This window comes from Scyliorhinus canicula, chromosome 6 (genome assembly GCF_902713615.1).
Source record: "Scyliorhinus canicula chromosome 6, sScyCan1.1, whole genome shotgun sequence".
NCBI lineage: Eukaryota > Metazoa > Chordata > Chondrichthyes > Carcharhiniformes > Scyliorhinidae > Scyliorhinus > Scyliorhinus canicula.
The window spans coordinates 148,387,221-148,410,470 of NC_052151.1; the positions used below are offsets into that span (position 1 = coordinate 148,387,221).

Below are 23,250 nucleotides of genomic sequence, written 5' to 3' on the forward strand. Positions count from 1 at the left end.
CTCACGGAGCGGCGCTCGGTAGACTAACTCACGGAGCAGCGCTCGGTACACTAACTCACGGTGCGGCGCTCGGTACACTAACTCACGGTGCGGCGCTCGGTACACTAACTCACAGAGCAGCGCTCGGTACACTAACACACGGTGCGGCGCTCGGTACACTAACTCACAGAGCAGCGCTCGGTACACTAACTCACGGTGCGGCGCTCGGTACACTAACTCACGGTGCGGCGCTCGGTACACTAACTCACGGAGCAGCACTCGGTACACTAACTCACAGAGCAGCTCTCGGTACACTAACTCACAGAGCAGCTCTCGGTACACTAACTCACGGAGCAGAACTCGGTACACTCGCTCACAGAGCAGCTCTCGGTACACTAACTCACGGAGCGGCGCTCGGTACACTAACTCACGGTGCGGCGCTCGGTACACTAACTCACAGAGCAGCTCTCGGTACACTAACTCACGGTGCGGCGCTCGGTACACTAACGCACGGAGCAGCTCTCGGTACACTAACTCACAGAGCAGCGCTCGGTATACTAACTCACAGAGCAGCTCTCGGTACACCAACCCACGGTGCGGCGCTCGGTACACTAACTCACAGAGCAGCTCCCGGTACACTAACTCACGGTGCGGCGCTCGGTACACTAACTCACGGTGCGGCGCTCGGTACACTAACTCACAGAGCAGCTCTCGGTACACTAACTCACGGTGCGGCGCTCGGTACACTAACCCACGGAGCAGCGCTCGGTACACTAACTCACGGTGCAGCTCTCGGTACACTAACTCACGGAGCAGCTCTCGGTACACTAACTCACGGTGCGGCGCTCGGTACACTAACTCACAGAGCGGCGCTCGGTACACTAACACACGGAGCGACGCTCGGTACACTAACTCACGGTGTGGCGCTCGGTACACTAACTCACGGTGCGGCGCTCGGTACACTAACTCACGGAGCAGCTCTCGGTACACTAACTCACGGTGCAGCGCTCGGTACACTAACTCACGGAGCAGCTCTCGGTACACTAACTCACGGAGCAGCGCTCGGTACACTAACTCACGGAGCAGCTCTCGGTACACTAACTCACGGAGCAGCTCTCGGTACACTAACTCACGGAGCAGCGCTCGGTACACTAACTCACAGAGCAGCGCTCGGTACACTAACTCACAGAGCAGCTCTCGGTACACTAACTCACAGAGCAGCGCTCGGTACACTAACTCACGGTGCGGCTCTCGGTACACTAACTCACAGAGCAGCGCTCGGCAGCGTAACTCACGGTGCGGCTCTCAGTACACTAACTCACAGAGCAGCTCTCGGTACACTAACTCACGGTGCAGAGCTCGGTACACTAACTCACAGAGCAGCTCTCGGTACACTAACTCACAGAGCAGCTCTCGGTACACTAACTCACAGAGCAGCGCTCGGTACACTAACTCACAGAGAAGCTCTCGGTACACTAACTCACAGAGCAGCTCTCGGTACACTAACTCACGGAGCAGCGCTCTGTACACTAACTCACGGTGCGGCGCTCGGTACACTAACTCACGGTGCAGAGCTCGGTACACTAACTCACAGAGCAGCGCTCGGTACACTAACTCACAGAGCAGCGCTCGGTACACTAACTCACAGAGCAGCGCTCGGTACACTAACCCACGGAGCAGCTCTCGGTACACTAACTCACGGAGCAGCGCTCGGTACACTAACTCACGGTGCGGCGCTCGGTACACTAACTCACGGTGCGGCGCTCGGTACACTAACTCACGGAGCAGCGCTCGGTACACTAACTCACAGAGCAGCGCTCGGTACACTAACTCACAGAGCAGCGCTCGGTACACTAACTCACGGTGCAGTGCTCGGTACACTAACTCACGGAGCGGCGCTCGGTACACTAACTCACGGTGCAGCACTCGGTACACTAACTCACGGTGCAGCACTCGGTACACTAACTCACGGTGCGGCGCTCGGTACACTAACTCACGGTGCGGCGCTCGGTACACTAACTCACGGTGCGGCGCTCGGTACACTAACTCACGGTGCGGCGCTCGGTACACTAACTCACGGAGCAGCGCTCGGTACACTAACTCACAGAGCAGCTCTCGGCACCGTAACTCACGGAGCAGCGCTCGGTACACTAACTCACAGAGCAGCTCTCGGTACACTAACTCACGGTGCAGTGCTCGGTACACTAACTCACGGAGCGGCGCTCGGTACACTAACTCACGGTGCGGCGCTCGGTACACTAACTCACGGAGCGGCGCTCGGTACACTAACTCACGGAGCAGCGCTCGGTACACTAACTCACGGTGCGGCGCTCGGTACACTAACTCACGGTGCGGCGCTCGGTACACTAACTCACAGAGCAGCGCTCGGTACACTAACACACGGTGCGGCGCTCGGTACACTAACTCACAGAGCAGCGCTCGGTACACTAACTCACGGTGCGGCGCTCGGTACACTAACTCACGGTGCGGCGCTCGGTACACTAACTCACGGAGCAGCACTCGGTACACTAACTCACAGAGCAGCTCTCGGTACACTAACTCACAGAGCAGCTCTCGGTACACTAACTCACGGAGCAGAACTCGGTACACTCGCTCACAGAGCAGCTCTCGGTACACTAACTCACGGAGCGGCGCTCGGTACACTAACTCACGGTGCGGCGCTCGGTACACTAACTCACAGAGCAGCTCTCGGTACACCAACCCACGGTGCGGCGCTCGGTACACTAACTCACAGAGCAGCTCCCGGTACACTAACTCACGGTGCGGCGCTCGGTACACTAACTCACGGTGCGGCGCTCGGTACACTAACTCACAGAGCAGCTCTCGGTACACTAACTCACGGTGCGGCGCTCGGTACACTAACCCACGGAGCAGCGCTCGGTACACTAACTCACGGTGCAGCTCTCGGTACACTAACTCACGGAGCAGCTCTCGGTACACTAACTCACGGTGCGGCGCTCGGTACACTAACTCACAGAGCGGCGCTCGGTACACTAACACACGGAGCGACGCTCGGTACACTAACTCACGGTGTGGCGCTCGGTACACTAACTCACGGAGCAGCTCTCGGTACACTAACTCACGGAGCAGCTCTCGGTACACTAACTCACGGAGCAGCGCTCGGTACACTAACTCACAGAGCAGCGCTCGGTACACTAACTCACAGAGCAGCTCTCGGTACACTAACTCACGGTGCGGCTCTCGGTACACTAACTCACAGAGCAGCGCTCGGCAGCGTAACTCACGGTGCGGCTCTCAGTACACTAACTCACAGAGCAGCTCTCGGTACACTAACTCACGGTGCAGAGCTCGGTACACTAACTCACAGAGCAGCTCTCGGTACACTAACTCACAGAGCAGCTCTCGGTACACTAACTCACAGAGCAGCGCTCGGTACACTAACTCACAGAGCAGCTCTCGGTACACTAACTCACAGAGCAGCTCTCGGTACACTAACTCACGGAGCAGCGCTCTGTACACTAACTCACGGTGCGGCGCTCGGTACACTAACTCACGGTGCAGAGCTCGGTACACTAACTCACAGAGCAGCGCTCGGTACACTAACTCACAGAGCAGCGCTCGGTACACTAACTCACAGAGCAGCGCTCGGTACACTAACCCACGGAGCAGCTCTCGGTACACTAACTCACGGAGCAGCGCTCTGTACACTAACTCACGGTGCGGCGCTCGGTACACTAACTCACGGTTCGGCGCTCGGTACACTAACTCACGGAGCAGCGCTCGGTACACTAACTCACAGAGCAGCGCTCGGTACACTAACTCACAGAGCAGCTCTCGGTACACTAACTCACGGTGCAGTGCTCGGTACACTAACTCACGGAGCGGCGCTCGGTACACTAACTCACGGTGCAGCACTCGGTACACTAACTCACGGTGCAGCACTCGGTACACTAACTCACGGTGCGGCGCTCGGTACACTAACTCACGGTGCGGCGCTCGGTACACTAACTCACGGTGCGGCGCTCGGTACACTAACTCACGGTGCGGCGCTCGGTACACTAACTCACGGAGCAGCGCTCGGTACACTAACTCACAGAGCAGCTCTCGGCACCGTAACTCACGGAGCAGCGCTCGGTACACTAACTCACAGAGCAGCTCTCGGTACACTAACTCACGGTGCAGCGCTCGGTACACTAACTCACGGAGCGGCGCTCGGTACACTAACTCACGGTGCGGCGCTCGGTACACTAACTCACGGAGCGGCGCTCGGTAGACTAACTCACGGAGCAGCGCTCGGTACACTAACTCACGGTGCGGCGCTCGGTACACTAACTCACGGTGCGGCGCTCGGTACACTAACTCACAGAGCAGCGCTCGGTACACTAACACACGGTGCGGCGCTCGGTACACTAACTCACAGAGCAGCGCTCGGTACACTAACTCACGGTGCGGCGCTCGGTACACTAACTCACGGTGCGGCGCTCGGTACACTAACTCACGGAGCAGCACTCGGTACACTAACTCACAGAGCAGCTCTCGGTACACTAACTCACAGAGCAGCTCTCGGTACACTAACTCACGGAGCAGAACTCGGTACACTCGCTCACAGAGCAGCTCTCGGTACACTAACTCACGGAGCGGCGCTCGGTACACTAACTCACGGTGCGGCGCTCGGTACACTAACTCACAGAGCAGCTCTCGGTACACCAACCCACGGTGCGGCGCTCGGTACACTAACTCACAGAGCAGCTCCCGGTACACTAACTCACGGTGCGGCGCTCGGTACACTAACTCACGGTGCGGCGCTCGGTACACTAACTCACAGAGCAGCGCTCGGTACACTAACTCACGGTGCGGCGCTCGGTACACTAACCCACGGAGCAGCGCTCGGTACACTAACTCACGGTGCAGCTCTCGGTACACTAACTCACGGAGCAGCTCTCGGTACACTAACTCACGGTGCGGCGCTCGGTACACTAACTCACAGAGCGGCGCTCGGTACACTAACACACGGAGCGACGCTCGGTACACTAACTCACGGTGTGGCGCTCGGTACACTAACTCACGGTGCGGCGCTCGGTACACTAACTCACGGAGCAGCTCTCGGTACACTAACTCACGGTGCAGCGCTCGGTACACTAACTCACGGAGCAGCTCTCGGTACACTAACTCACGGAGCAGCGCTCGGTACACTAACTCACGGAGCAGCTCTCGGTACACTAACTCACGGAGCAGCTCTCGGTACACTAACTCACGGTGCGGCGCTCGGTACACTAACCCACGGTGCGGCGCTCGGTACACTAACCCACAGAGCGGCTCTCGGTACACTAACCCACGGTGCGGCGCTCGGTACACTAACTCACGGTGCGGCGCTCGGTACACTAACTCACGGTGCGGCGCTCGGTACACTAACTCACGGAGCAGCGCTCTGTACACTAACTCACGGAGCAGCGCTCGGTACACTAACTCACGGTGCAGCGCTCGGTACACTAACTCACAGAGCAGCGCTCGGTACTCTAACTCACGGAGCGGCGCTCGGTACACTAACTCACAGAGCAGCTCTCAGTACACTAACTCACGGAGCAGCGCTCGGTACACTAACTCACAGAGCAGCGCTCGGTACACTAACCCACGGTGCAGCGCTCGGCAGCGTAACTCACGGTGCGGCTCTCAGTACACTAACTCACGGAGCAGCGCTCGGTACACTAACTCACAGAGCAGCGCTTGGTACACTAACTCACAGAGCAGCGCTCGGTACACTAACTCACGGAGCGGCGCTCGGTACACTAACCCACGGAGCAGCTCGCGGTACACTAACTCACAGAGCAGCTCTCGGTACACTAACTCACGGAGCAGCACTCGGTACACTAACTCACAGAGCAGCTCTCGGTACACTAACTCACGGTGCGGCGCTCGGTACACTAACTCACAGAGCACCGCTCGGTATACTAACTCACAGAGCAGCTCTCGGTACACTAACTCACGGTGCGGCGCTCGGTACAGTAACTCACGGAGCAGCTCTCGGTACACTAACTCACAGAGCAGCTCTCGGTACACCAACCCACGGTGCGGCGCTCGGTACACTAACTCACAGAGCAGCTCTCGGTACACTAACTCACGGTGCGGCGCTCGGTACACTAACTCACGGTGCGGCGCTCGGTACACTAACTCACAGAGCAGCTCCCGGTACACTAACTCACGGTGCGGCGCTCGGTACACTAACTCACGGTGCAGCTCTCGGTACACTAACTCACGGAGCAGCGCTCGGTACACTAACTCACGGAGCAGCTCTCGGTACACTAACTCACGGTGCAGCGCTCGGTACACTAACTCACGGAGCAGCTCTCGGTACACTAACTCACGGAGCAGCGCTCGGTACACTAACTCACGGAGCAGCTCTCGGTACACTAACTCACGGAGCAGCTCTCGGTACACTAACTCACGGTGCGGCGCTCGGTACACTAACCCACGGTGCGGCGCTCGGTACACTAACCCACAGAGCGGCTCTCGGTACACTAACCCACGGTGCGGCGCTCGGTACACTAACTCACGGTGCGGCGCTCGGTACACTAACTCACAGAGCGGCGCTCGGTACTCTAACTCACGGAGCGGCGCTCGGTACACTAACTCACAGAGCAGCTCTCAGTACACTAACTCACGGAGCAGCGCTCGGTACACTAACTCACGGTGCAGCGCTCGGTACACTAACTCACAGAGCGGCGCTCGGTACACTAACTCACGGTGCAGCGCTCGGTACACTAACTCACAGAGCGGCGCTCGGTACTCTAACTCACGGAGCGGCGCTCGGTACACTAACTCACAGAGCAGCTCTCAGTACACTAACTCACGGAGCAGCGCTCGGTACACTAACTCACGGAGCAGCTCTCAGTACACTAACTCACAGAGCAGCTCTCGGTACACTAACTCACGGAGCAGCGCTCGGTACACTAACTCACAGAGCAGCGCTCGGTACACTAACTCACAGAGCAGCGCTCGGTACACTAACTCACAGAGCAGCACTCGGTACACTAACTCACGGAGCGGCGCTCGGTACACTAACCCACGGAGCAGCTCTCGGTACACTAACTCACAGAGCAGCTCTCGGTACACTATCTCACGGAGCAGCGCTCGGTACACTAACCCACGGTGCGGCGCTCGGTACACTAACTCACAGAGCAGCTCTCGGTACACTATCTCACGGAGCAGCGCTCGGTACACTAACCCACGGTGCGGCGCTCGGTACACTAACCCACAGAGCGGCTCTCGGTACACTAACCCACGGTGCGGCGCTCGGTACACTAACTCACGGTGCGGAGCTCGGTACACTAACTCACGGAGCAGCGCTCGGTACACTAACTCACAGAGCAGCTCTCGGTACACTAACTCACGGTGTGGCACTCGGTACACTAACTCACGGTGCGGCGCTCGGTACACTAACCCACAGAGCGGCTCTCGGTACACTAACCCACGGTGCGGCGCTCGGTACACTAACTCACAGAGCAGCTCTCGGTACACTAACTCACGGTGCGGAGCTCGGTACACTAACTCACGGAGCAGCGCTCGGTACACTAACTCACGGTGCAGCGCTCGGTACACTAACTCACAGAGCAGCTCTCGGTACACTAACTCACGGTGCGGTGCTCGGTACACTAACTCTCGGTGCGGCGCTCGGTACACTAACTCACGGAGCAGCTCTCGGTACACTTACCCACGGTGCGGCGCTCGGTACAATAACTCACGGTGTGGCGCTCGGTACACTAACCCACGGTGCGGCACTCGGTACACTAACCCACGGAGCAGCTCTCGGTACACTAACTCACGGAGCAGCGCTCGGTACACTAACTCACGGAGCAGCGCTCGGTACACTAACACACGGTGCGGCGCTCGGTACACTAACTCACGGTGCGGCGCTCGGTACACTAACCCACGGTGCGGCTCTCGGTACACTAACTCACGGAGCAGCGCTCGGTACACTAACTCACGGTGCGGCGCTCGGTACACTAACTCACGGAGCAGCGCTCGGTACACTAACTCACGGAGCAGCGCTCGGTACACTAACCCACGGAGCAGCTCTCGGTACACTAACTCACGGTGCAGCGCTCGGTACACTAACTCACAGAGCAGCGCTCGGTACACTAACTCACGGTGCAGCGCTCGGTACACTAACTCACAGAGCAGCGCTCGGTACACTAACTCACGGTGCGGCGCTCGGTACACTAACTCACAGAGCAGCGCTCGGTACACTAACTCACGGTGCAGTGCTCGGTACACTAACTCACGGTGCGGCGCTCGGTACACTAACTCACGGTGCAGCGCTCGGTACACTAACTCACAGAGCAGCTCTCGGTACACTAACTCACGGTGCAGCGCTCGGTACACTAACTCACAGAGCAGCGCTCGGTACACTAACTCACAGAGCAGCTCTCGGTACACTAACCCACGGTGCGGCGCTCGGTACACTAACTCACAGAGCAGCTCCCGGTACACTAACACACGGTGCGGCGCACGGTACACTAACTCACGGTGCAGCGCTCGGTACACTAACCCACGGTGCAGCGCTCGGTACACTAACTCACAGAGCAGCTCTCGGTACACTAACCCACAGAGCAGCTCTCGGTACACTAACCCACGGTGCGGCGCTCGGTACACTAACTCACAGAGCAGCTCCCGGTACACTAACACACGGTGCGGCGCTCGGTACACTAACTCACGGTGCAGCGCTCGGTACACTAACTCACGGTGCAGCGCTCGGTACACTAACTCACGGTGCGGCGCTCGGTACACTAACTCACGGAGCAGCGCTCGGTACACTAACTCACGGTGCGGCGCTCGGTACACTAACTCACGGAGCAGCTCTCGGTACACTAACTCACGGAGCAGCGCTCGGTACACTAACTCACGGTGCGGCGCTCGGTACACTAACTCACGGAGCAGCTCTCGGTACACTAACTCACGGAGCAGCGCTCGGTACACTAACTCATGGAGCAGCTCTCGGTACACTAACTCACGGAGCGGCGCTCGGTACACTAACTCACGGTGCAGCGCTCGGTACACTAACTCACAGAGCAGGGCTCGGTACACTAACTCACGGTGCGGCGCTCGGTACTCTAACTCACGGTGCGGCGCTCGGTTCCGTAACTCATCCTAAAGTGCATGTCAAGATTTGTGACACGAGGAAACTCAGATGAATGATATCTGATGAGCCCTCCTCAACCATTGCTATCCCTTGAGGACTAATAATTGAGTAGCCATGCACTTTGAATAAGGAATTACACACATCTCCCTGAGAACACACCTGTCTGGTACCACATGTCACTGAGGTTGACATCACATGAATGTTATTCTTAAAAGGGGCCACTCCAAGTGTAAGAAAGGTTGGGCGCAATTCTTGGACCCCACGCCGCGTGGGAGAATCGCGGGAGTGCCGGGCGAATCGCACCACGCTGCCCTGGCACCCGCACGAGATTCTTCCATCCCCCCACCCCCCAAAACGGCGTGTCGCGTTTTGCGACAGGCCGCTCGGAGTTTCCCCAGCCCGGATAGGCCAAGCGGCCTGCCTAATACGCCGGTTCACGCCAGCGCCAACCACACCCGGTCGCTGCCGGCGTGAACAGCACGCCACTGCTGCGTGTGGGGCCTGTGGGGGGGCGGAGGGAGAATAGAGCACCAGGGGGGTGCTCAGGAGGGGTCTGGCCTGCGATCGGTGCCCACCGATCGTCGGGCCGGCGTCTCTGAAAGACGCACTCTTTTCCCTCCGCCGCCCCGCAAGATCAATCCCCAATGTCTTGCGGGGCAGCGGAGGGGAAAACGGCAACTGCGCATGCGTGGGTGACGTCATTTAGGCGCCGCAGGCCGCGTCATTCAGGCGGCGCCGCTTTGACGCGGGCACCAAGGCCTGGCGCCCGAGATTGACGCGCCGCTGCTCCTAGCCCCCCGGGGGTGGGAGAATAGGGGGCGAGGAGCGGCCTCCGATGCCGGAGTGAAACACTCCGGTTTTCACTCTGGCGTTAGCACTTTGGGCGCGATTCTCCGCAAATGCGGAGAGTCGTGAAGGCTGCCATGAAAACGGCCGTGTTTCACGGCAGCCTCCGCGCCTCCGCCCGGGACCCGATTCAGCTCCCCAGTCGGGGCTAGCATCGCGGCCCCGTGAACTACGTCAGACCCACGAGTCAGACCCACGCATGCGCGGTCCGTAATGCCCCTCAGCCGCCCCGCGGACTGATCCAGCGGGGCGGCGGAGTAACAAAGAGTGCGCGGTGTAAGTACCCGCTGCCCACGATCGGTGGGCACCGATCGCGAGCCTATGCCACCCTTGGCACGGCCGTGGTGCGGCTGTGCCAATCGGTGGGATGGTTGTGCAGAACGGCACTTTGGCGCCATTTTCACGAACTTGTATAGCAGGTGTATTCAAATTCGTGAAAACGGCCGTAAAGGCCTTGGAAATCGGCCCATCAAGAATCGCTGCTCGCTGTAAAAAAACGGCGAGCAGCGATTCGTGTCGGGGGGCGGGCGTGGGGGGGGGGAAATAGCGGGAGGGCGTCGGACCAGCGTCGCCGTAAAAATTTGCGCCGCCCGCTATTCTCGGCCCGTCGTGAGTGCGGAGAATCGCGCCCTTTGTCTCCCTTTGGGAGAATTGCGGCCGTTGTATCTCAGAATAAGAGGATTGCAAAGATCCAAATCAAAATGCTTTCATCTGACAGTGACATTCACAGACTCATGAAATGGTTTTCAAAAAGTGTAATTCATTCAGCACCGTGATCTGAGGTGACATTAAAAAACGTTTTACAAAATGCTTCCAACTAAGGGACTATTAGCTTGGCCAATCCACCTACCCTGCATATCGTTTGGTTGTGGGGGTGAGACCCACGCAGACACGGGGAGAATGTGCAAACTCCACACGGACAGTTACCTGGGGCCACGATCGTACCCTGGTCCTCTGCCTGAGGCAGCAGTGCTAACCACTGTGCCGCCATGCCTACCTTCATTTTGGAAAACTTTCCAAAACCTGATACAACCCCCACATCTGCAGCAGGGGTGGACACAGCCTGCGGTTTAGCGCTGATGGATGTGATGATCTAGGTGCACGTCCTCTGGTGGTCTGGCCCCTGGAGAGCCCTTGCCTCATTAGAGTCTTATGCTCCAGCAGTCTGGAGGTGATGTGGGCGCAGCAAGAGGTAACTCTGACCATCTGCACAACCTGGAAGTGTCCCGAGTGGAGGCCCTAGAGGTGTCATTTCCCTGTGGGTGGCAGGGGGACCCAGAACTACTCCTGGAGGGAGGTCAATGTGCCTCGTCCCCATGTGGCCTACATCCTGATGGTGCCCATCAGAGTGTGTGGGAATGGAGTGCAGGGCTGAGCACAAATCTGGCAAAACCTGCTGGACAAACCTCTCCATGATGGTCGCATTGAGGTGATAGCATGTCTCAGCCACAACATCAGACAGAACACGGACAGACTCTTCCATCAACACTCCAGTCTGCTGAGAGACTCCTAAACTTCTGCCTGGTGTTCCGCTGCCTTTCTTTGCATCTCCAGCATTGAGCTGGCAGCATCTCCCACAGACTGATCATCTGACTGGGACTGTGTGGGTGGCTGACCGCCAGAGGTCCTCTGGAGTGCCGGAGACTTGGGCTGTCCCTGCCTCCAACTGCAGCGGGTCGTACCAGTGAGGCGTGCTCCAGAACGAGACCCTGAGTCTAACGTGTGCCATGCTCCACCAAGGTGTGTGTCTCTGCGTTGGTGAAGGGTCTGGGTGAGCGCTGTGAATGTTCTTCCTGAGCCAACTCATGCTGCAGATATGGGGCCTGGGAGCCGCTGGGCTGGCTAGCTGGTCGTGATCTGCTGGTAGCTGGAAAATACAGGACAGTTTTCTTGGATGAGCTGAAGCTGTTTCTGAGAACATTGCACCCAGTGTGAATTGCAGGATTGGGTGAAGTTCTGGGTCTGAGATCCGGACCAGGTTGTTGAAAGAGGCCAAGCTCTGCGTCTCCACGGGAGCAAGCTCAGTCTTTTCCTGTGAGCTCTGCAGAAGCCACTTTGAATTTGCTGAGGGTGAGTATCTCTGCAATCCCTCCCCTGGTCGGGTCTTGCTCATTGTGCGTACGTTGGGCCTGTATGGAGACAAAAGGAACGGGTGCCGTGCTGAGAGTTTGATAGTGGATGGAGCTGAGAGAGGACTTACCCTGGTGGAGTGGATGAGATCATTCATCCGCTTCCTGCACTGGATTACGCTTCATGGGCGGGAGGCAGCTGCACTGACCCCCTGGGCAACGGCCTCCCAGGCTGGAGCGGTGAGGTTGGTCTGCTTCCCGGAGCCGTCCCTAGGGTAGAACACATGTTGGTGAGCCCAAACTCCTTGAATAAGGACGCCGAGGGCCATGATGGTGAAAGCTGGTGCAACCTTCTTCTTGAGGCTGCTCGTCTTTTGTTTCTGGGTTCCGGAAAACTTGCACGGTCTGGTAGGTATGCTGGACTGGTGTTTAAATATGGCAACGGGACCTTTGAACCCACCAGCTGACGGGGGCAGACAAATCAGCTGCCAGGCTACCAGGTGATTCAGCGGGAAATCCGCATGTGCATAACGAGGTTCCAAGTGTGGAATTTAATGCAAAAACAATTATGAGTTAGGTATTGTATTAGAAATAGACATATCTGTACGTAATCCAGTTAATTCTCTATGTTTGGAGAGTATACAAATAACAGCTCAATATCATACATATGCTCAAAGCTGCTCTTGTAGGGGATTGGTTTCACATTGACACACAGACCTCAGCTATTCCAGCTGGGAGTGCAAGGCAGAGAAAATGAGAATTCAAATGTGCTCAGATTTAGTTTTACCTCCCTGCAACCAGTTGCAGGTATAACTGGATGTCATTGAAGCTTTTCTATAGGTTAAAAGGCTCAGTAATACAAATTAGATCACTGGTGTACTAGTTAGTCCATCACTACATGAAGCACATACTTACTGTTGTCCACATCAGCAGCAAGTTAATGGTTAAAGTAAAATATGATCCACAAGTTACTTAATGCAATACTTACCATCGCTAAATCTATGATCAAATTATGGATTGTTATGAGACGCCAACCAAGGATAAATCTGAATGTCGCTAAGGTACAAACTAAAAATGGAACACATGTCAATTTTCTGTTTCATGCAAGAACTACTTTACCATCTGTAAATAACAGAAGCAGTTTACATAGTGGAATTCTCAGGCAAATTCACTGGCATTATTTATTTCGAATACTTTGAATTAAATCCTTCATTTAGGTAAATTCTATAGTACTTATTTTCCATCAGCAGTCCACACTCAGGTTACGGTGTGTTCTCTAAAGTTATGGAAGCGGTTATTAACTCTAAAACTATCAGCTTAAAAGTTATGGTCTAATGTGCATGATTGCAGATTTTCTCTTTATTTTAAACTTGATGAGACAGCCATTATGTACCCCCAGGGTCATTTCAGAGAGAATATTAATGGTGTCCAACTGGATCTGTGTTTTGTTTCCATGCCTAAAGGGTGTTAATGAACCTGTTGAGTTTTTCATGAGAGGCCGGTTGCTTTGTGGTGGCACCACCTTTTGATTTTCAAATTTTAGTCTTTTTAAACTGAATTCAAAATCTCAAACTGCCAAAGTGAGATTTGAGCTGAAGCTCTTCGAATTGTTGGTTCCTGAGTGACGAATCCAGCAGCATAACCACAATACCACTTCTCCTTCAGCCTCCCTATTTCCTAAAACAAAGGTATTCCTTTATATTAAAAAAAGTTGCAATATTTATTCGGCAAGGAAGCAGCAGGCTCCATCATGGCTACCATCTACCTTTGTTGCTCGCCCTAGGCAGGCAGCTTCCACGTCCTTTGGGACTTGTGGGAGGAAACCTGAGCACCCAGAGGAAACCCATGCAGACACGGAGAGAGCTGTCACTCTATAACTGAATGAGAAGGTAAAGGGTGTTTGCACAAACCACAGGCACCTCTCAATCATCCCCAACTGCTGCTATTGGTCACCATAGTATCTCAATCCTGGAAATAGGACAGCAATATGAACATAAGAGTGCAGTATCATAGAATCATAGAATTTACAGAGCAGCAGGAGGCCATTTGGCTCATCGAGCCTGCACCGGCCCTTGGAAAGAGCACCCTACACAAGCCCACACCTCCACCCTATCTCTGTAACCCAGGCCACAGGCGTCAGATTCATTTACACCCACTCGTCCCACTGTCGCTCTGCAAAGCCCAGCCATAACAAGGTACATAAGAGTAGTCCAGGAAGATATGTACTTTGATTTTTCATTGGCCTTTGCTCACAGGAGAACTGCTCAAGGTCAGAATTCGATAGACGGGTGGGCAGCACGGTGGCGCAGTGGTTAGCACTGCTGCCTCACAGCACCGAGGTCCCAGGTTCGATCCCGTCTCTGGGTCACTGTCCGTGTGGAGTTTGCACATTCTTCCCATGTTTGCGTGAGTTTCGCCCCCACAACCCAAAGATGCGCAGAGTACGTGGATTGGCCGTGCTAAATTGCCCCTTAATTAGGAAAAATGAATTGGGTACTCTAAATTTATTAAAAATAAGAATTCAGTAGAAGAGCAATTACAGGCAAGTCTCATTGTTCCATATTATTGAATTCCAGATGGACCAAGCCAACACTTCAATGAAATAAAAGAATTGGGAATGAATCCCTTATTCAGAATTTAATTTGAAGGATACAGTATTGTGTACGGTAAAGCTGTCCCAATGTTTCCATTATAAAAGAGAACACACATCAAGAGAATAGCATCTGCAAAACAAAGGACAGTGTTATTCCTGATATAGTCATGAACTAAACTTTTAATCCCCATGAAACCAATCAACTGGAGGCAATGATCTCAATTCTGATCAAAGGGCCCCACCTGAAACATTAAGCATGCCTTTTCTCCTTCAGATGCTAACCCGCCGATTACCCACTTCTGTCATTTTCTCTCATTTAAAATTTCAGGCATGAACATTCGTTACTTCATCTACACTAGATAAAACTATTGGTTGCGTTTCTGTCATGTCGAAACGGTAGTTTGTCAACCACTAAACATTGGCAGCATGCTCAATTTCTTTGATTATGGATCACAACTTGAAGATCATAAGAGATTCGGGACTACGTTAAATTTTGGAAATGTTTGCCAATTTCTTCTCTTAGAACTGACTGCCCAGGTGGTGGCAGGCATCGGGAAAGGTATTAATGCAGCTAGTTGAAACCATGCCCAATTCATGCAGCTACTTACTTGCATGGACACTTTCCAGCAGAGGCAGTTGGTTAGCGGTCAATTGGAGGAAGTTAGGGGATTTCTCTTCTTTCTCTAGCCCATAATACTAAAGCTAAACATGCAACCCAAATTCTGTGTAGTTAACTCTGCACAGGCCAGGAATCGGATTAGGAAACTTACAGCCTGCACGGTTTGCAGGTTCACTGTTTAGTGCACTTTTTGCGTGCTAATTATAGAAATTAGAGTAGGCAGGGCTGCCACTTAGCCTACTGGGTCACTGAGGGTGTTAGCTGTTGTCATCCACTCTTATACAATAATGTACTGTGAAGGTTCTACTTAACTTTTGCATAAAGACAAAGGTATGGCAGTTTCCCTCTCCCTGCATTGGTTTGTTATTATAGTAGCATAGTAAATGATCAGTTACCTTGTATAATTACGATTGGATACTCCAAGTATGTTGCCAGTGGGTATTCATAGTAAGTCTGGTACGTCAGGAAGACCAGAAACCTAAAATAGATTAAATCATTTGTTCTGAAATTTGTACTGTTGAAAGTAAATTGAAATCTTTTCCTTATAAAGAATGGGACAGGGCTTCCGGGGACGGCATGTAGGTGGAAGGCGCACGTTGGGTAGCTCCTGCTCAAGGCTCTGATTTTTGGCGTTTAATGCCCGGTTTCAGGGGCAGTTTTAGAATAAGCTGGTGCAGGCAGTCATAAGGAAGTTGGAGAATGTCTCAGGCGCAGAAAAAAAGCACTGGGAAGATGGGGGCAAGTGGAGGTACGCTGAAGTGGGGACGGGTAAGCCCGGCTGCAGGAATGATGGCGGAGGCTGGGATTGCTGGGTGGGGCCACGCCCCTCACAGTGGAAACTCTGACCGAGGTGATGGCTGGAGAGTTTGAGAGGTAGTTTACCAAGCACATGGACGCGATGCGAAAGGAGATGATGACTGCGATGAAGGAGCTGGTGGGGGAGGCGATGGCCCCAATGAAGGCGGCGGTGTTGAAGGCATCAGCCGAGGTACGGGAGCAAGGGGACAAGTTGAACAGGGTGGCGGAAGCTGGGTTGCAGCACAGTGACCAGTTCACCTTGATTGGTGAGGAGTTGCGGAGGCGGTGGAGGCCAACAAAGGGCTCAGAGCCACAGTAGAGAACCTGGAGAACAGGATGGGATGGATCAGGGGTCGCTTTAGTGGCCTCGGAGATCGGGACGCCATCTCTCACTGAGGATTTCTGGTGAGCAGGGCTCCTCAGTGCACAAAACGGGGCTACGTGAGGCCTCGGCTGCGCATTTCCCGCTGAGGCCTCTTATTCAATGCAAGTTGTGTTGCGAGCACCGGGAAACACACAGCTAAATATGCTCACTATGGGACTTTGTTCCCAATTAGTTGAATCGCGCCTAAAATTTTCTCCTCCATCTTTATAATCTTTGTGTTGTTACCCTTGGATGGAGTCTAGGTTGTTCATTCGGAAGTTGATCACCATTTTGGTGAAGATTTCTACAGTGTCTCCTTACTTTGATAATTCAAGCTCTACTTAAACTAATGCTTTCAATTTAGATATCTTACCTCAGGGCTTTGACACTATTTGATGCCATATACATTAGTCCACGAACTGGCTAAACTGATTAAGGTTGTCTGGTAAATAGGAACTACCCACTTTAATAAGTAACCAGTGAACAAGTCTCGATCGGTCATGACGCAAATTATTGTTCACCACTCGCTGAACAAAGTAAATATTGTTTGGGTCAAACTAATGGATTTAAATTTGGTGACTAAATGAAAAAAACAATTGCCTTTACCGAATAATTTACTCATTGCAGATGCATTACTCCTGACCAACCAATGAATAGGTTCATCAGCCTATTAACTGTGGGGTCAGTGTTAAATTGACAAGCCCATCTAAGAAATGAAGGACTAATGCAAAGGAATGGGTAAAATATCAAACCGTCTCGATTAATCACTGTCACAATACAAGTTACCCCAAAATAAATGACAGAGCAGATCACTCGAGGAAAAAGGGACTGATGGTCTGAATGGATCACACATTAAATCAGGGCTAGCTTGGCGGTTGAGCAAATTAATTTGTAAACTAAGCCCAGTGGTAATAAATTAAAATTAAACAGACTGCTACAAATGTTAATAACTGAATAAACTGGATTCTGAAGAGATGGGGAGAGAAAGGAGTAACAAGCAGTTTTACTGTATTGCTGCATTAAAGCTACGTATATTTCAGAGTGCCACAGACCAAATTGTCAGATCAAATAGTCATGAAGCTGATGTAAGTAAGCAAATTACACTCAAGCAGAAAGAAAATGAAGTGAAACGTTTTATCCTCCAAAATACCTCAACCCGCCTTTAAAACGTAGCATCCGGGAAGAGTTTTAACCCTCACTATTTTTTAAAAAAATATTTCTTTATTCTCCTCCTTTTTCACATTTTCTCCCAAATTTACATCCACCAACAATAAACAATAATCAGTAACAAATATGTCAATCCCCATATCAATAACAACAATCCCACCCTCCCACCAAACCCCAAACATCAGCCCGCATGTTCACAGAAACAAATGACACAAAGGAATCAGGCATCACCCATAGTCACCATCAACACACACTGCCCCGCTTCCCTCCAACCCTCGCTCCCACCCCCCCAACTAATGTTCGATGTTATCCAGTTCTTGAAAGTGCATAACGAATAATGCCCATGAATTGTAGAACCCCTCCATCCTTCCCCTCAGTTCAAACTTAACCTTCTCAAGAGTCAAGAATTCCAACAAGTCCCCCCACCATGCCAGGGCACAGGGTGGAGAGGCTGCTCTCCATCCCATCAGGATCTGCCTTCCGGCGACCAACGAGGCGAAGGCTACAATATCTGCCTCTTCACCTGTTTCCAACCCTGGCTGGTCCGACACCCCAAATATAATCTCCCGGGGGCCCGGGTCCAGTTTCACGTGCACCACTTTGGAAATTACCCTAAAAACCTCCTTCCAGTAATCCTCTAGCTTTGAACAGGACCAAAACATATGAACGTGATTAGCGCCCCCCCCCCCCCCCCTGGGGCCGCAACGTTCACACACATCTTCTACCCCTTCAAGGAATCGGCTCTTCCTCGCCCTCGTAAGGTATACTCTGTATACCACCTTCAGCTGTATCAGCCCCAACCTCGCGCACGAGGTGGAGGCATTTACTCTCCGGAGCGTCTCACACCAGACCCCCTCCTCCATATCCTCTTCAAACTCTTCCTCCCACTTTACTTTGATCCCTTCCAGTGGCGCCTTCTCCTCTTCCAAAATAACCCCGTACACCGCTGACAGTACCCCCTTCTCCAGTCCCCCTGTCGTCAGCACCTCCTCCAGCAATGTGGAGGCCGGCTCCTCCGGGAAGCTCCGTATCTCCTTTCTGGCAAAATCTCGAAACTGCATGTATCTAAACATTTCCCCCTGCTCCAGCCCATACTTCGCTTCCAGCTCCTTCAATCCTGCAAACTGACCCCTAAGAAACAAATCTTTTTGTGTCTTTATCCCCGTCTCCTCCCATTTCCAAAAATTTCAATCCCACCTCCTTGGCTCAAATCTGTGCTTCCCCCGAATCGGCATTTCCCTTGACCCTGCCCCCAACCTGAAGTGCTGTCAAAACTGCCTCCAAATTCTCAATGAAGCTATTATTATCGGACTCCCTGAGTATTTCCCCGGGGCCATCGGGAGCGGTGCTGTTGCTCGTGCTTTCAATGCCGACCCCCTGCACAAACTCTCCTCCATTCTGACCCACTGGGAATCAACCCCTCTGGCCCAGCTCCGTACCTTCTCCACATTTCGCCGCCCAGTAGTAATACATCAGGTTCGGAAGACCCAAACCCCCTGCCTGCCTTCCCCTCTGTAGCAGCACCTTTCTAACTCTGGCCACCTTCCCTCTCCATATAAACAAAGTAATCCTTCCCTCAATCTCCCTGAAAAAAGCCTTTGACAGGAAAATCGGCAGGCATTGAAAATAAACAGAAATTTCGGCAACACGTTCATTTTAACCGCCTGTACCTGACCCGCCAGTGACAGAGGGAGACCATCCCACCTTGACAGATCGGCCTTCGCTCTCCCCACCAAACTAAAAATGTTGTACCTTCGGAGCCTCCCCAACACCCGGGCAACCTGCACCCCCAGATACCTAAAGTGAGTCCCTGCCCTACGGAACGGCAGCCCCCACCCCGTCCCCATCCCCGGCCGAGACACCACAAAATACTCACTCTTGTCAAGACTCAGTTTGTCCCCCGAGAAAGACCCACTCGAAGCAGCTCCAATATTCCCCCTATCGACACACTCGGTTCCGCCACGTATAACAGCAAATCATTGGCATACAAGGGCACCCTACACTCTATCCCCCCACCCCGCACTATTCGTTTCCATATCCCCGAACTTCTTAATGCGACGGCCAACGACTCAATCGCGAGTGCAAACAGCCGGGGGGACATAGGACATCCCTGCCTAGTCCCACGGTGGAGAGAAAAGTATCTCGAGCTGATGTTGTTTGTGCGGACAGTCGCCCTCAGCTCCTTGTATAATAGCTTTACCCAGTTCACAAATCTTGGTCAAATCACAAAGCGCTCCAGAATTGCCATCCAGAACCCGGTCGAACGCCTTCTCAGCGTCCAATGCCACAAGCACCTCTGTTTCCTTCCCCTCTGCCGGTGCCATAATGACGTTCAATACCCTTCTAACATTTGTAAAGAGCTGCCTCCCTTTCACGAACCCCGTCAGATCTTCACCTATCACCTTCGGGAGGCACTCCTCCAGCCTACCCGCCAGTACCTTCGCCAATACTTTTGCGTCCACATTCAGAAGTGATATGGGACAATACGACCTACACTCCGTCAGATCCTTATCTTTTTTTTAGCAACAATGAAATCGATGCCTACCCCAAGGTTTGTGGCAACATCCCCTTCCCTATCGCCTCTTCAAACATCCACACCATCTGGGGTGCCAGCTTATCCTTGAATTTTTAAATAATATTCCACCGGATACCCATCCGGCCCTGCCACCTTCCCCGACTGTATCCTCCCAATCGCATCCTTTATCTCCTGCTCCACTATTGCTCCTTCTAATGTAGCCCTGTCCCCCTCCCCGACCCTCGGGTACTCCAACCCATCTAGAAATTCCTGCATCTCATGGTCTCCCCCGGGTGCCTCTGACCTGCACAACCTTTCATAAAATTCCTCAAAAACCTTGTTAATCAGATCCGGGGCCACCACCTACTTCCCTGCCCTATCCCTCACCTGAACAATTTCCCTTGCCACTGCTTCCCTCTGGAGCTGACCTGCTAACATACCTTATCTCCGTGTTCGTAAACTGCACCCCTTGCTCGTCTCAGTTGGCGCACAGCCTTAACCCTCACTATTTATGGTTATGCTCTACAAACTGTGAGATTCTGTCGCAAAGAAAGGGGTTTCTTGACTGGTCACTTTGAATAGACTGTCGATTAAAGTGATGCTTTCATGATCTTAAAAGGCCGGCTGGTAATTCACACACTACAAAGGCCAAGCAGGCAGGAGGCAAAACTGATATCCTGGTTCCTGTCTGTTCTGTTGGAATTTGCAAAAAGTAAAACTCTGAAAATATACAGCATCACGTTACACTTTCCTACCGGGGCTTTATTTTGCTAAGTGTAAAATGTATGTAAGGTTTTCTCCTCCGAGGAGAAAGCACAAACACTGAATAAAACTCAATGCACTTAATCTTTATACAATTTAAATGTTTCCTGTCCTCATCAGAAGTAGTAAGAGTTCTGTGCGACAGGAATATTTAAAATATCTGCCCCATTTAATCCAGACCCATAAATGCTCGCATTTTGTTACCTGAAACAGGTCTGAAGCCAAAACTCCTCAGGGACAGACAATGCGATTGTACACCTTCTAAATTAATAATGAACTTGTAGAAATAGAAAACCTCAAGCATCTCAGTATTACATGTACCAGACGTGTACCTGGCTTTCATTTACCACTGGTCGAAAGTTGTATCCTTACACTTTATCTGCATCATTAGCACATCGGGAAACCTATGCAGGGCTAAGCTAAATTTTGTTTCCTTAAAATGTCAATGCCATTCAATTCAGTTCTTTGATAGGCCATATGGCAGCTTTATGTTAAGATGCATTAGATATCACACTTCCCATATTTAACAGACACATGCTCCTCAAGGTAACAGGAATTAAACCAATGTGCCAAATTACTCAGCTACTCCAGCAATGTTTTACGTCAAAATTTTAAAAGTACTTTAACAACAAATTTCACCATTTATAGTTTGTCTTTCTCTCAGCCCTGCCTCACAAGTTGTATGCTATAAAGATAGGGGGCGGGATTCTCTGTTGGCCGATGCTGAAATCATGAAACGCGATTGGGTGGAGAATAGGTACCGACGCCAAAACTGCAGTGGGTGCCGATTTGACACCAAATCGCAATTCTGTCACCTTGACAGCGGCGTCAATGCGGTGCGGAACGCATGTACAGTAGACACCGTTTGCATGTCATTAGCGGGCCTGACCCAGTATTCTCCGGGGCCCCCGTGATGCTCTGCCTCCGATGGGCAGAGTTCCTGATGGTATGGTTCACTTCTGCTTTTAAAAATCCTGAAACTGCCGTTGTGGCTGCTGAGGGTGAGAGGGGGTACGGAAAGTGACCAACATCGCCATAGTGTACTGGCAGTTGTGCTGCTGGTCGGGGGACTTCTGCCACGGCCGGGGAGAGTAGCGGGGGGTGGCCAGGAGGTGGGCTGTGGGGTCGGAGTGGACGGGCACGGAACACCATTGCCGCAGTGGCACGGCAGCCATCCCGCTGCACACACCGTTAACAGCCCACTGTGAATGTAGGACCATGGGTCATATAGTTGTCCTCCCATGGCCAGATCCCCAGGTGCCCACTGGTCCCAGCCGATCCATCAGCTGTATGGGCATGCTCCACTAGTACCATCTGTTGGCTGGGATGAGTGTGTGTAAGGATTATAAGTGTATATGCAGCTGCAGCTTGTCAGCCTCCTGAGTGTCAATCACAAACCCGGCGAATCCCGCACCGGTTTTCATTGAAATCGATTGTGTTCCACATGGAGCCTGTGCTGGCCCCTCCACAGTTGCTGAATCGATCCAGGTTCGGCGCCAGGTTCCTGCACCAGCGTCAACACTTAGTCTCAGGAACGGAGAATCCCGCCCAGGGTGATTAAAGCTTCCTCACAGTACTTTCTCTGACTCAAGCAGAAGATGCTTTTTGTCAGAGGGAAGATGGATAACCAAATTATCGCCAGGTGGGTATGCCCCGAACAGCAGAAAGTCCAATCTGACGGAGCTCGTTATCCAAGGGAATACCAGGTTATTCACTTACTGGATCAATGTTGGAGTTTAAATGTCTTTACGTTTCCCATTTCTATTAAATTACATGTGCGCCAAAATAAATTACAATGACTTTACAGGAAATTCTAAAATTTCAGTGCACCAATCAGATAATTAATTCATTTGGAAAATTCCTCCACATATGCATTGTTGCAATTCTGTTCAAAAATTAAGCTTGCTGGATATGTGTTTGGTGCAGTGAATATTGCAACGTGACTGTTTTTTTAAAAGAAGGAATGCACGCTGTCTCTCTAATAATTGTGTTACCAATTAGGAAAACAGTTTGAAGCGCTGGCAATTCAGTGAAATGTTTTGACTGCATGGTGCAATTTTGAAATTTGCAGATAACACAAAATTTGGGAATGCAGCCAGCAGTGGAGAAGATGGCAGTAGATTTCAAGAGGGCATAAAGCGGCTGGTGGAACGGACAAACACATGACAAATTAATCTTAACACAAATGCATGAGCTGATGCAGTTTGGGAGGAAGAAATGGTCTCATTTTAAAGGGAATACAATGGCAGAGAAATTTGGGGTGTTTATGCACAGATTTTTGAAGATGGCAGGACAAGTTAACAAAGCGGTTAATAAGGCAAAGGAAATCCTGAGATGGATCAACAGAAGCATCGAGCACAAAAGCCAAGAAGTTATGCCAAACCTACCAATGCGAGTTTGGTCCCAGCTGGAATTATGTT

The 23,250-nt window shown here is 52.3% G+C and overlaps 1 protein-coding gene across 1 annotated transcript in view; it reads right to left on the reverse strand.

Annotated features, from left to right (window-relative positions):
• The window catches only part of slc66a3 (solute carrier family 66 member 3), a 69,425-nt gene that overhangs the window by 20,863 nt on the left and 25,312 nt on the right, over window positions 1-23,250 (reverse strand). Inside the window, exons 3-5 of the mRNA XM_038800256.1 lie at window positions 15,620-15,702; window positions 14,666-14,735; window positions 13,001-13,058 (exon numbers count right to left, since the gene is read on the reverse strand). Of these exons, the coding sequence (XP_038656184.1) occupies window positions 13,001-13,058; window positions 14,666-14,735; window positions 15,620-15,702 (211 nt within the window). The remainder of the gene's footprint in view (window positions 1-13,000; window positions 13,059-14,665; window positions 14,736-15,619; window positions 15,703-23,250) is intronic.